Source organism: Pimephales promelas, chromosome 24 (assembly GCF_988280905.1).
Source record: "Pimephales promelas chromosome 24, fPimPro1.hap1.1, whole genome shotgun sequence".
In the NCBI taxonomy this organism is placed as follows: Eukaryota; Metazoa; Chordata; class Actinopteri; order Cypriniformes; family Leuciscidae; genus Pimephales; species Pimephales promelas.
The window spans coordinates 10,246,340-10,260,141 of record NC_142792.1 but is presented as its reverse complement, the minus strand read 5'-3'; the positions used below and the strand labels follow the sequence as shown (position 1 = coordinate 10,260,141).

General features: G+C 38.1%; 3 protein-coding genes across 4 annotated transcripts; 1 reads left to right on the top strand and 2 right to left on the bottom strand.

Moving 5' to 3' along the window:
- On the top strand, window positions 1–3,378 carry mest (mesoderm specific transcript). 2 transcript variants are annotated; one of them, XM_039668074.2, is made up of 12 exons: window positions 1–220; window positions 474–660; window positions 755–834; window positions 1,013–1,090; window positions 1,196–1,332; window positions 1,431–1,489; window positions 1,645–1,685; window positions 1,770–1,840; window positions 2,002–2,103; window positions 2,193–2,269; window positions 2,661–2,724; window positions 3,004–3,378. In XM_039668074.2, the coding sequence occupies exons 1-12, from the start codon at window positions 125–127 to the stop codon at window positions 3,119–3,121; spliced, it is 1,110 nt and encodes a 369-aa protein (XP_039524008.2). In that variant the 5' UTR covers window positions 1–124; the 3' UTR covers window positions 3,122–3,378. The 2 variants fall into 2 exon arrangements, with proteins under 2 accessions (XP_039524008.2, XP_039524007.2); XM_039668073.2 differs by having other exon boundaries at window positions 2–220; window positions 471–660.
- A 34-nt stretch (window positions 3,379–3,412) lies between these two features.
- On the bottom strand, window positions 3,413–11,620 carry copg2 (coat protein complex I subunit gamma 2). The gene is made up of 23 exons (XM_039668057.2): window positions 11,461–11,620; window positions 10,602–10,654; window positions 10,434–10,514; window positions 10,267–10,338; window positions 9,703–9,782; window positions 9,390–9,465; window positions 9,165–9,257; window positions 8,900–8,986; window positions 8,663–8,820; window positions 8,313–8,446; window positions 8,127–8,194; window positions 7,700–7,888; window positions 7,429–7,524; window positions 6,975–7,218; window positions 6,657–6,732; window positions 5,667–5,770; window positions 5,348–5,473; window positions 5,057–5,125; window positions 4,649–4,960; window positions 4,330–4,427; window positions 4,109–4,247; window positions 3,928–4,026; window positions 3,413–3,818 (listed from the first exon to the last, which is right to left on the bottom strand). Exons 1-23 carry the CDS (start codon window positions 11,495–11,497, stop codon window positions 3,688–3,690), a joined length of 2,622 nt encoding a protein of 873 aa, XP_039523991.2. The 5' UTR covers window positions 11,498–11,620; the 3' UTR covers window positions 3,413–3,687.
- Window positions 11,621–12,521: 901 nt separating this feature from the next.
- On the bottom strand, window positions 12,522–13,802 carry ucn3l (urocortin 3, like). The gene is made up of 2 exons (XM_089126593.1): window positions 13,713–13,802; window positions 12,522–13,531 (listed from the first exon to the last, which is right to left on the bottom strand). The coding sequence occupies exons 1-2, from the start codon at window positions 13,716–13,718 to the stop codon at window positions 13,079–13,081; spliced, it is 459 nt and encodes a 152-aa protein (XP_088982719.1). The 5' UTR covers window positions 13,719–13,802; the 3' UTR covers window positions 12,522–13,078.

Below are 13,802 nucleotides of genomic sequence, written 5' to 3'. Positions count from 1 at the left end.
TATTTTCAGCCTGAGACCTTTGGATCCTTGGCAACATGACGCCTGATGACAGTCGCGACAGACCGTTTTAAGGCCATGCAAGTACGGATTCCGCAGATGACAGCTCAGTGACAGACTTAACTTAATGTCACTCAACAGCACATATTTCAGCCCACCAGCAAAAACAGCCGACACACACTGCGATAAAGTACCGGAATCGAGAATGTCACAAGAGTCGACTGTAAGTAACTAGCACGAATTATTTGGCAGTTCTTATTTAGCTTAAAGTTTGAATTCAATCGTCATATAAAGCCTGCATTGTCAGTTCATTTAAATCCGTATTGTGACGCTGCTTCGACGCCCTCTATGCCTGTCTATCTGCCAATACTTCTAATACAAGGTCCAAGGAATCTTACACAAACAACTGCAATATACATCATAAGATAAAGTACAGTAAAATAAAAACGTAACGTTACCCCGTCTCTCTGCAGCAGAACGAAAGTGAGTGCGGGCCGGGCCGTCGCGTGAGCAGGGAGTGGTGGCTTCATGTGAGTCTGTTGTGCATTCCTCTGCTCGCGGTGTATCTGCACATCCCTCCTCCACAGCTCTCACCTGCTCTCAACACCTGGCGAGCTTCCGGACACTTCTTCACATTCAGAGGAAATAACATATTTTACAAAGGTATATCACAAGATTCGTTTACACGCTATTCATACACGGTATATACTCTGTTGATGTTGTAGTCTTATTGAAATTGTATTCTGTTCGTCAATAGAGTCGGTTGGTGTTGTGGGAACCTCTGATGTCCTCCTGCTGCTTCATGGTTTTCCTACTTCTAGCTATGACTGGTATAAGGTACAAGCACAGAGCCAGTGTAAAACTGCATCAACGTTTCAGAAAAGCTACTCTAAACTCTAAAAAAAAGAGTTCTAAACTCAATTTAATACAACTTGATGCTTCGCTTCTGCTTTGCACTTGGTGTTAATTGTGCAGCATTTGCTCTTGATGTTTTTTTTTTGTTGTCATTTTGTAGATCTGGGATTCTCTCACTCAACGCTTTAATAGAGTCGTCGCCCTCGACTTCCTGGGCTTTGGTTTTTCGGACAAACCGGTGAGATGAAAGACATGCAGTCACTACAATTACGCTCTTTTATTATTCATAATTTGAATCATTATTTCTATCACGCAAACGTCCCACCTCATGATGATACTCCAGCGACCACACCGTTACTCCATCTTCGAGCAGGCCAGTGTGGTGGAGGCCCTGATCGCTCATTTGGGTCTTTCAGAGCAGAGGATTAACCTCCTGTCACATGACTATGGAGACACTGTAGCTCTCGAGTTACTGTACAGGTGAGCTGTAAGGATCCTTCAAGCTCTCTTGTCATAGTTCAGCTTAATGTTCCTGTCAATATGATCTGGCTGGTTCTCATGAGCAGTTAAACACACAGGAATGACCATAACAGGAGTGGACACATTACCATAAACAGCCTCTGCCTCTCAAATGGAGGTACATTAAGTTTGTATTCATTCTTCATGAATATATATATATATATATATATATATATATATATATATATATATATATTCAGATAACAAGTCTGATTAGAGATCCTTAACATTATGAAAAAAATGAATATATTTTATTTTTTTCAATCTTTAAAGGTATATTCCCTGAGACTCATTATCCAAGATTCCTTCAGAAAGTGAGTGTGACGCTTTAAAATACACATTTGTTTTCATTTGTGAACTGAAAGAAGTGAATATTTCAAATTTTTTGTCATCTACAGGTGCTGAAGGACTCCGGCTTCATTTCACCTTTACTTACTCGCATAGTTAACTACCAGCTTTTCTCTAGAGGGTGAGTGGAGCGTCTAGAAAGGGAGTGGTGTATAGCTTTATGCTTTCTAGTACACAGTTCAAACTATTTGTTGTACCTAACCTTACACAGTCATAAATCAATGTTTATAGGTTGTGGCCTTACACCTTCAACTGCTAATATTATATGTATTCACCCTACAGAATAAGGGATGTGTTTGGACCGTACACCCAGCCAACAGAAGCAGAGTTCTGGGACATGTGGACAGGCATTCGCTTTAACGATGGAAATCTAGTCATGGACAGGTGTCCAAGATTTTCCATGTGTTGCATCTGCACTGCTTTGATTGTAATGACAACCGTCGCAAACAATCATTTTGTTGTGTCTCGCCCAGTGTCCTGCAGTACATTAACCAGAGGATGAAACACAGAGAGAGATGGGTGGGGGCCCTAACCTCATCTTCAACACCATGTGAGTACACATGCCATTCATTCAGTGGTATAAAGTGCTGGAGTAGCCGTTATGCTACCAGACTGAATGTAGCATAAGACTTGAGGCTAAGTAGTTTAATCCATTGAAAAGCACCGCAGAAGCTGCTTAGCCCGTCTGCACCCTAGGCAATGTACGTTTGAGGTGAGGTGACAGCATATATTAAGTAAACATTCATGTAATATTACAATATATTATACATGCAATGTAGAAGGATAAGCATTTTAACACTCATACTATTGGATGGGAGAGCTTGGTTCTTAATTCAATTAAGAGTTAGAAAGAGTTTTGTGCTTCAGAAGATTAGTTGATAAATCACTTCTTCAGGCTGTTTGCTATATCGCATATTTATAAAAAATATTTTACTTTCTAGTGCACATGATTTATGGACCCCTAGATCCAGTTAATCCACATCCACATTTTATCCTGCTCTACCAGTGAGTATATATATGTCAGTTTATATTTAATGTCTCTATTTAAGCTAACTAAATTTTTTCTCCCTTAACTTTTGTGAAAATCAATTATATAATGGAGATGGTGATGGTCCTGGGGTAAGAGGGTTAGTTCTTTATGGGAACTTAGCATATAAGCCAAGATGAAACTGCTATGCTGTGACAAACAGAAAAGACAGATCAAGCTGTCTCTTTAGGAAAATGGGCACTATAACATAGAAATGTTTTATAATCACTTTTACCGACCCTATTCCTCATTTACAGGAAACTAGTTCAAAGATCCACAGTATCGGTTCTAGATGAGCATGTGAGTCATTATCCACAGCTGGAGGATCCCACAGGCTTCATTAATGCCTACCTTAGCTTTATCAACTCATTCTGAGCAAGAGAGTGATGTGATCATTCGGAAATGAGTGGAATATTGCTCCTGTAAAGATGTTGTTAGAAAATTTCAATACATTTATTAACAAACCGTAAGGTATGCCAGTCACGTTTCTAAATGCATGAAAATGTATTGCACCAAATAATCTTTACAATTGTCAATAAGAGTTTGCTAAAATACTATATGCAATTACTTGTAAATACATTTGTGTTCAAAGCATGAATGATTTTATTCAAATAAAAAAGTCTTTGTATCAATTGTCATGTTTTGTGTAGGAAAAAAAAACAAGTCTTGTACTCTTTCAGAGTTTTTATTGTTGATAAATGATAGGTTTGTTTTAAAGGACTATTTCCCCTGTGCCATGACAGAAGGTCAAAACAGCTCAAATACCAGAAAAACAACAATGATTAGATCTCTAAGTGGCACAATATTTGGATGTCATAGAGGATTACTGTTAAGCCACAAAGATGGTTGTGTGAAACATTATAGAGCTACTATATAGATGCATATAAAAGGACAATAACCCAGATTGATTGGCATGTGACCAGGTCACTCACATCACGCATTTATCCAACAGACGCCAGGATGACATCGACCACATTCTCGTCTGTGCTCCTTACGGTCACCTGCATAGTGACCCCATCAGCCAGCGCCAGACGTGCCCTCACCAACACGTCATGACCTCCCCTAAACACACCTTCAGAAACACCATCATTAATCATCAGTCAGGTTAGAAATAGAAAAAATGAATATCTTATACACAACTCACAGAACTGAAAAACTGGATTGATGAAATCAGTACAAACCTGCTAAGACCAGAACATGCGAGTTCTTGTTTTCAGGAACTTTGTCTGAGCGTTCACAAGGCTGCATGCCCAAGAAGCTGATGATGTTATTTACCGCCTCTGTGAAGATAAATACAATCAAGAGAGGATTATATACATACATTTATTTGACATTCTTATAGATGATTTTAATCAAACTGACCATCTAGAGTTCTGACTGTGGCCAAAGCAAACGTCTCTTCCTTCTCAAACTCGTCTCCGATCTCCTCCCACGCTGCGCCGAAGTTCGGCTTTAACACCTTCTGTATGTGGTCAGCGACTGTTACCTCTAAATCTTCCAGCTAGGATGAAAATGCGAGATTGATTGAGGAATGGCCACCGATAATCGTCCTGGTTTTGAATGGATTTTAAAAATTCCCATACCACATATTCATCATCATAACCGTCATCATCAGGCTCTCCCGTGTTGGGATCACAATCCCGGACTAGATATTTCATCGTACAGCTGAACGTGCAGGAGACTAAGACAAATGCAAACAATTAAAAACTTGTCATCTAAGCAAGCAGTTTAGTCTGTAATGTACCATTCACACAGAATGCGTTTAAAAATATGAGACGCGAGGTAGCAAAATGAAAAAAAGAGCTATGTGTAGAGAGGTTGAACTACTTTCAACTTGAGCACTATTCAGCTGTGCAAGCCGCTGAAAAAGATGTGATTTACATGGAAATCTGTGCGACATACCTGCTGTGGGGTCATCCTCCGGTAACCGGACCAGACTGTAGCAGGAGCCAGGCTGGCTGTAGGGGAGGTTAGGTGCAGGTACGTAATGTAGTACCTCGTAAGCCTCTGACGGCTCCATCTGGACCATAACCCGCTGCAGCAGCTGGTCGTTCAGCGTGTTGGTGCAGTCGAACTGGAATATCATGTGATTTGCAAAAGTGTGTTTGATGCAGCGCACTACATATTCCGTCTCTGCTTCTGTTAACTGAACCGGCTCTGATGACTTGAACAGGGGACCCAGGCCCTTGAATTCTGGGATGGCTGCAAGTTGATCTGAGAGAAAAAAAAATAAGGGAGGTAAATGCGGCAGTTTGCTTCAAACTCTAGTTTAACGGTGCCATTGCTTTGCCGATTAGCTAATCGTCTTACCTTGGTAAATGTCTTGGCGTGAAGGTGCAAGCTTTTCAGGTAGTTTGCTTGTTGCAACGGGTGCGATTTCTGGAATGAAGGAGAAAAATAAAGTGAACTTGTGCAAATTGAGAAAGCTTTGCAATTTAGCTGAAAAAAGGTTAAAGACATAGGAAGATTAGCATCCAAATCAGATGCCAAACAGTGGTATACAGTAAACAATTTTTTCAAAGCATACATAATTATGGATTATATTGCGTAATAGTCTAGTTATTGGACTCTGGTTCATAAGTAGTGTGAAAATCTATTCACCTGTTTTCTGTTCGGTGATGGGTGCGGTAGCCAAGGGAACGGTCTTCATGTCAAATGGTTTCTCAGAGGGCTCTAGTGTGTACTGGTGGAGGGATTTCTCCAGTCCAGGAACAGATACGGACAGACCTGTCGAACAAACGGTTCAACAACCATGACACAACTTTAATGCAGAATAAATATTAAAAAAATAAAATAAAATAAAAAAATCACACCACAACCACAAAGGGTTTATCACTTATATCAGATACACAATAAGAATCTTAACTATGAAGAACAATGGAAACCCACACAAAACGACCACTGCAACACAAACCCTCACCATTGAAGATGTATGCGGCATTCAAGGCCTTCTGCTTCTGCTGAAGGACATTCATGTAGAATGTGGCTCTGTCTCTCACCTCATCATCACTGTCCATCATACACCTATCAGACACACACACGCATTTCGTTATGGATGGATAAGCAACATTATGATAAAAATACTCTAGTAGACAAACATATAGAAAAGTGATTAAAAATAATGCAAAAGTAATGAAAATGTCAGTATACCTGAAATGAATAGGTTACCCAAAATGTTTAATTCTGTCATTAATTACTCACCCTCATGTCATTCCAAACCAGCTTCACAACTGACACTTTGACGCTTCAAAAAGATTGCAAAACTAATCCTTATGAATTGAGTGGTTTAGTCCAATTTTTTTCTGAAGAGTCACAATCACTTTATATGATGAACAGATTTAATTTAGGCTTTTATTCACATTTAAACCTTCATAAATTTGCACATCAGTTTTGGTTAAAGGAAGCTCAAGCGTGTTCGCCTGATGTGCAAGAACCAATGAGGTTCATTCTCGTGTGTTACGCAGCAAGAGGTTTGTTCTCGCGAGTCAAGCAGGTTCGGTTGAGCTTCGTTTATATGATCTCTTTATGAACTTTTCAGTTGGGTAGCTGTCAACGGAGTGACAGAAAGCGCTCGGATTTCATCAAAAAGATCTTAATCTGTGTTCCGAATGTGAATGAAAGTCTTGCGGTTTTGCAACGACATGAGGGTGGGTGATTAATAAATTCAATTTTGGGTAAGTAACCCTTTAATGAGCAAAAATAAATGGGTAAAATTAGGTAAAATATTGTTTTATTTTCTGTTTGGCATCGCTTCTTTTTAATCCAATCAAATGAGGATGTTCTCTTTTTACTTTAACAAACATTAGCACTGATTCAACACATTTATTTGGTCATTTCCTAACTCTAATACTCAAATTACCAATAAACCACCCACTCCCCCCACATACACTTTCTGCAAGTGAAGGCCTACCTCTGCATCAGGACCAAGACGCTTGGCAGCAGGTCATCATTTTGAGCCCCAAACTTGGCCAGCGCACTGACCGCAGCTTTGAAGAAAAACGTGAGAGGAGAGTCAGAGCTGAAGAATGCGTAAATGTCCTAAAGCTGATTAATTACAGATTATCCAGCATGCTTAAACTTGCAGTCAGACAGCAGTTAATTATTTGGACACGTGTCGTTCCAAAAAAAAAAAAAAAAATCTTGAGATCTTAAGGTGGCATGAGCAGGTTTTATAAGCTGATTGAATAGAGGTTAACGCACAGGTCAAAGGTCATACAAGATTCCTCACCTGCCCGTACCGCCTCACTTTCTAGCACCACACGGTTGAAGATGAAACGGATGTATTTGGAGGGGGTGGGGGTACGTGGCCCCTCTTTCCCCAGCAGGTGGAGGATCTTAGTGGCCAGGACGGTGTGCTCACAGTCCTCGATAAACTCACACAGGTGAGCCAGACCTGTCTCCTTACTCTCTGGGTTTTCCTCTATGATGCTGATGATACAGTCCACGATGGCTCTCTTGTAATCAAAGCCACCCTGCAAAAGAAAAGAAAAATTCAATATGAAGCTTCTAAAATAAAAATATTTTTTCACAGCAAGATCCATGTTCAAAACTGTGGGTGCTGATTAAATAAATTACAGATCCAAAGTAAAACAGATATTAAGAACATCAGTATAAATCTGGTCGTGTGGTTTGGCACAAGAAAAGCATAAGACTACAAGACTAATATACTTGAATTAACTTACATCATCTCTAAGCATGTTTGAAAGGAAGTTCATCATCACGCTGTGTTTTCTGGGATACTTCTGGCACAGAGCACTGATGGCCTGGACCACAACCACCTGGAAAACAAACACACCATTTAATTATGAGAACACATTGTTTACTGGAACATTATTACATAGACCAATTATTTAAAAGGTACAATATGTGCAAATTATTAAAATATTAAACTCCAGAATATGCATCTAAAACAGATGTTTGCACTCTAATTCGCTGCCTCGATGATGAAGTCACCTTGAACTCATCCGAGATCTCAGAGACGAAGGAGGAGATCTGTTTCATTAGACGGTCCACGCTGCTCTCGCTGCCAGTCTTCAGCAGGGTGGTGATGGCCAGGGTGGCGATGCTGCGGTTGGAGTCAGTGATCAGGTTCTCCAGGTCCAGATTGCATGCGGTCACTGCTGATGGATGCTTCATTGCCACCTGTTATTTGAAATAAAATAAGATAGAAAAAAGCTTAGCAAGGCTACATGTCCTAATTTTAAGTTAGTTTAACAAACTAAAATAAAAGACATAAAATAGCACTATAGCACAATTTCTGTGATATCAAACTGTCTTTGAACATTAAAATGTGTTATTTGTTGTCTCCAAGTGGTAGTTGTTGATAATGCAATGGTTTACATATGAGATCCTATTCAAAAAAAAAAAAGGAAAAACTAACCTTATTAAGGGTCCGTACAGCTGCATATCGCAGTGCTGCTTTGGGAGAGCTGCAAAACAGCTGGAGAACTATGGAAAGAAAGAGAGAGAAACAAAAATGATTTAAAGATCTAGTGTCATCTGTCTTGTGCGCTGGTTAGAAATCAAAAAGAAGGTAGCAGCAAGAAGAAAAATACACAAGACTAACCGGACACAGCAGGAGCCAGCTCACGAGCGGTACAGTTGGGCATGTGGACGATGGCGGAGGCCGCTTCATAAACCACCATCTCATGTTTATTCCTCAAGCAGCTCTCAATGAAGTCAAACAGAGGGCTATCGTGCCTGTTAAAACAACGTAGACAGACTAAGGGCCAAATTTACTAAACAAGGAAAAGCAAATTAGCGTGAGAATAGCCGACTAATTTTATTATACCAAAAGAGGGTTTGCTCTGTTGCAAGCTGCTAGTAAATCTGAGCACAAATAAGGTCACATGTACATTATTAGCAACTGCATGATGTTGATAACGCCTAAAAGGGCCTGATGTCCAACACACATACCCTCCATCCGTCTCCTCCAGCAGCTTACTGGCAATGCGAATCATCATGCAGTAAGCAAATGGAGACTTGAGGCCAGATTTGGTGAATTTGTTGAGCATCTTGGTCACAGCCAGACGGTCATTCTTCCTCAAGTGGTACAGAAGACCCAAAGCATGGTACTGTGCAGAGAGATCCCAATTAATTAAACACAGAAAGGCCCTCAACTCATAAGACAATGGATGCAAACATTATACTAACCTGCACCATGATGTTATCACTTGAAGCCGCCTCCTGAGCTTCATTGACCCAGCGTTTTACCACATCAAAACTCATCTTCACCATGTGCTGTGAAACAAATACAGAAACAAACAGTATAGCTACATTATAGGACTAAGTGTAATAAATAGTTAAGTGAAAACAGACTACTATTCAGTTTAGCGTCATTTTAAAAGATTAACAAATCCTATAATTGTGCTTAAATAATACTAAAATAAGACTGGGCGCCAGCAGGTTGTGATCTTACCAGCGAGGAGACGAGAGCAGAGCTGGACACGCTGGGCACTTTGTCCACGATGGCCTGTTTCATGTATCGTTCAATAGCCTGCAGCATGGTGGTCTAGTGGACAAGATGGAACAAGCACAATTGAAAGGATCATTTACATCAGTTCCATTGTAGTTTATTTCTCACTGATAGAAAACAAAGTCTGTTACACAGAGGCAAATGAGATTTCAAACAGTTGAGACTCACATCAGTGATCCTGCAGAGAGCTCTGATTGCCGGGCCTCTGTACACATCCTCTTTTCCAGTCATGTCCTTTGTCAAGCTGAGACACACACAAAACATTATTCAGCGTTTTTCAGGTAATATTGGTGGCATGTGCAAAGATTTCCATTTCTCATTAAATAACAAATGTTTACACACTACTACAAATGTTATAAATGTATATAGTTTTCTTTAAATAGGTACAGAGTTTTTTTTTGTCAAGAAACACTATTCAAAACTTTATAACCCGCAAGTTGAGGAAAAGTCTGTAAAATGAACTGCAAAATGAACTGCTCACCTGCTTGTAACTATGATCACATCCTCTGAGATGTTGGCCATCTCCTTAATGGTCAGGTAACACATTCTTCTCAGGGTTTGCTAAAACATGAGGCAAAAGCAAAATACATTTTCACAGCACATTATCTGCAATAAATTATTAATTGCTCCAACTCAATAAATAAAATAAGTATTTATCCGTGTAAATGTATACCTATAATAACCTACTATAGTTTTTAATTTATTTATTTTGTGTTATTTTTCCAGGTTTGATTTTAACTTTAGATTTTAGTAACTTTGTTCTTTGTTTTTATAATTTTTCTTTACCATTCCTATTTAGGGTTAATCTTTTATTGAAGGTTTTAGTTTCATTAGGTTCAACAAAGTTATTTCAATTAGTTGAAAAGGCTAATTCTAATTGACATTTTGTTTAACTTTTCATCTAATATTTAATTTTGTTTTATTACATTATTTCAATTCACAATTTTTTTCTATATGTTTTATTTGACAATAACATTGGTAGTGATGCCAAAAAAATGGCTGTCTAATAACACACTAGTTATAACCAGTAAATAAAGTGTCTTACATCATTAGACTGGAACAGCCTAGTCATGGCAAAGAAAGCTTCAGTGGCTTCTGTGGTTCCAAAGTGCTCACCCTGAAAAATGAGTAGAGTAGAGATGAATCAGTCCATAGAGAAAGAGTTGCAGTAGTGATAAAACTGCTAAAAAAAAGTAAGATATAATCACATACCTGGTTGAGCAGGTAAATGATCTTCGTCAAGATGTGCAGACATCTTCTCGGGTTGATGGGTGTCTCGTTGAATATCCGAGCCTTTGAAACAAACATGCAATGTAATTTAATGCACAGTACTAAAGAGAAGTTCAGAAAATTTTAAGATTCAAAATGCATCAAACTCACCTCCTGTAGTACAGCACTTTTCTCCAGATGCTGAAAGGGGTTTGAACCACTTCCTAAATGCATAAGACGATATCCGTCAATAAATTAAAGGTTTGTGGCTTCATTCAGATAAAATATAGACTATAGTTTAGTTAGGGCAATAATCCTTAGTTATAAATCATATAATGCCATTTCTTGAAGAAAAGTAGCCTACTCTTAGAGTAAGTGATGAGAGAACGAATAGCGTCTTATTATGTGGCTCTTTGCCACTGCAATACAGCAATATTGGTTAAATTTATTTAAAGAAACATTTATTATCCATTTTGTACACCAAAACCAAAGATTTGGATCTTCTGAATTTGAACTGTCAAAAGAATATAGTGCCTTATAAATAAAAGTTGTCACGACAAGAAAGAATAGTATCTATATGTAGCCCCTTTGCAGCCATTTAAATCAACTTCAATCAGACATTCCCTTTTAATATACGGAATGCAAAGCTTATGGAGAAAAACTACGAAGGAAATGTTAAAATTTTTCGTTTACGAGCTTGCTAAATGAATATATATATATAAAGGCTACTGCTAGCACATTAGCTTCCTCAATAAAGATTAATTAAACTCATACAGGATAGAGAAAAAATAACTTTGCTGCTACTGCTAGTTAATCGACAACTCAAATTAAATATACAAATGAAACGTACATAAATCGTTAACTTAGTGTTAAACAAGTGTAATTTTCAGTTGCAGATGTACTAACTGTGGCCTGCAGAGACGCTCTTCCTTAGCAAAACAACCAACATCATTTCGGACACTGAAATAAGCTGTTTATCATATGATACAAATCTTATCATGTGTCAGCTTTAATTTAATAATGATCTTACCAGACTCCTCGTCCTTCTTGTCGAATTTCTTGATCATTTTGCTGAATGTTTAATAGCAGTAAACGAGATGATCAGACAGTCATTCACGCTCTCTTCCTCCACGTCAACCAGAGTGACGTGTACTGTGAGCTGGCGGAGGTGGAGTCCACTGAGTTCACACTTCAAAATAAAGGTCTATGCTTAAAAGTCGAGATGAGGATGAAGAGGTTTGTTTTCTTCTTGCGTTCCATATATATATATATATATATATATATATATATATATATATATATATATATATATATATATACATACATACATACATACATTTAAAATATGACAATGTTTTACAAATACAAATTATATATATATATATATATATATATGTGGAACACACACACACACACACACACACACACACACACACACACACATCATTTATATATTTATATGTACTTTACACACCATTAAAAGACTGTGTTTGTGAATTATGTATTTGTAACATATTGTCATATTTTAAGTATGTATATATATTTTTTTATATAATATTAGCCTAACCTTTATCATTTGTTCTGAGAACAGACTTAAAGAAAATTAATCTCAATTAATCACTTTGTCTTGACCAAAATTAAATCTTACAAAAGTGATCAACTGGATATTTTTCTATTTTTTTATTCAAAACCTGGCCTGTAACAGCTTTGTGTTGACTAGTTGGATGATGTTTACAAAAAAAATTGTAGAATGTGGTGCGATGATTTAAAAATAAACGTGCTACAGTAGCTAAGTGTATCAAGTTGCTATTATCATTTTATTTTCATATCCTTGACCTTGACTTAAAAACATCTACAATGACTTTGCTTTATGTTTTTTTTTTTCGTAAAAACAACAAATGACCTGGCCATCTGTAGTTCGATAGTGTAATAGGTCTATTAAAATATTAGCTTATCATAAACTGACTTTATTGATTATCTTCTTTTTTTCTGCGTGTCCCTGGATCAACAACTTTGCCTGAATTAAACCTGTGAAATATTGAAAGATGCGTAACAGAAAAAAATCCCCATCGAAATAATATGCTTCCAGTGGACGCTTTTGTTTTCATTTGCATTTATTTATTTAACGAAAAAATAATAATTATTTTCAGTACAAAAATATTCCACTGTCGGTTTTATCAACCCACTTTATAAGTAGCATATCAGAGCGTTATTTTCTTTTTAAAATAATCAGTTCACCTTTCATTGCTTTGTACAGATAAATTGTGTGAAAGAGGATTGGCAAAATATGTCGTATACTTCCCTCTGAGACGCAATATTATACTCCAAACATCTCTTTTAAGCTTGAGCATACAATTTGACCTACTAAACAGTTGTTTTGATTACAAATGTCAAACGAGTCTCGCTGCTATATAGTAAGCCAATTTTAAACACTTACTGTTTCTAAGAGTCTAACAAGAGTTAGTGGGTAGGCTAATAATTCAAAACCCTTTAAAGACAATTATTTCACCTGCTAATAAATTCCATTAATTTTCAGTATTGCTATTTTTTATGCAACTGAAAAAAAACCCTTTATTACAATATTAAATTAGATATATAACATGCCTCAGTTGGTTACAAAAACCAATGCTAAAGTCAGGAATAAGAGTTCATTTCCTCTTTCCAATCTGCGCCAGCAGGCGCGCGTTGTCATCCGCCTTTGCGCGCAGGTTCTTGGCTTTGGCAATGTTGAAGAGGATGTTCATAATGTTGGTGGGCACGTCGAGGGAAAGAGTGACCTGGTTGCGTCGATCGCTCTTCGCACTGTTGCGGTACAGTTTACTCCTGAGCTGTGTCTGGCTCAAGTACCTGTATTTAGACGCGGGTACAGTCCTCCTCTCGCGCGGGTCCTCAGAGGAAAGCGCGTGCGCTGATTTGTATAGGAGGTTTACTCTGTCGAGCAGGGAATTCGACGGTTTCCCATTATCATTCGCCTCGGAGAACATCTCGTTGTTGCAAAGAAAGTTGAACTCTGGGTTGTACGTTGGTAAGCACAGGCTGGAGACCGGTGCGCAAAGAAGTGCTAGAGCGAGGAGGGTCCGCGCAAACCACATCGTTTTGCCCTGTTGAAAGGAGGTGCGTGAGAATATGAGGCACTATCAGATTGCATTTGGATTCACATTTCTTCCGTACTGATTATTTAAAACTTCCAAAAAGAAACTTTGCATAAAAGTGTCATATGGCATTGCGCCTATGTAAAGGAATAACGGTTCAACTAAAACAAAACTGTCATTATTTACTCACCCTCATGTTCCAAACCGGTATAAACTTCGTTCTTCTGTGGAGCAAAAGCTATCGCTGGACTGAATGACAGCTCGTCACCACCATTTCAAT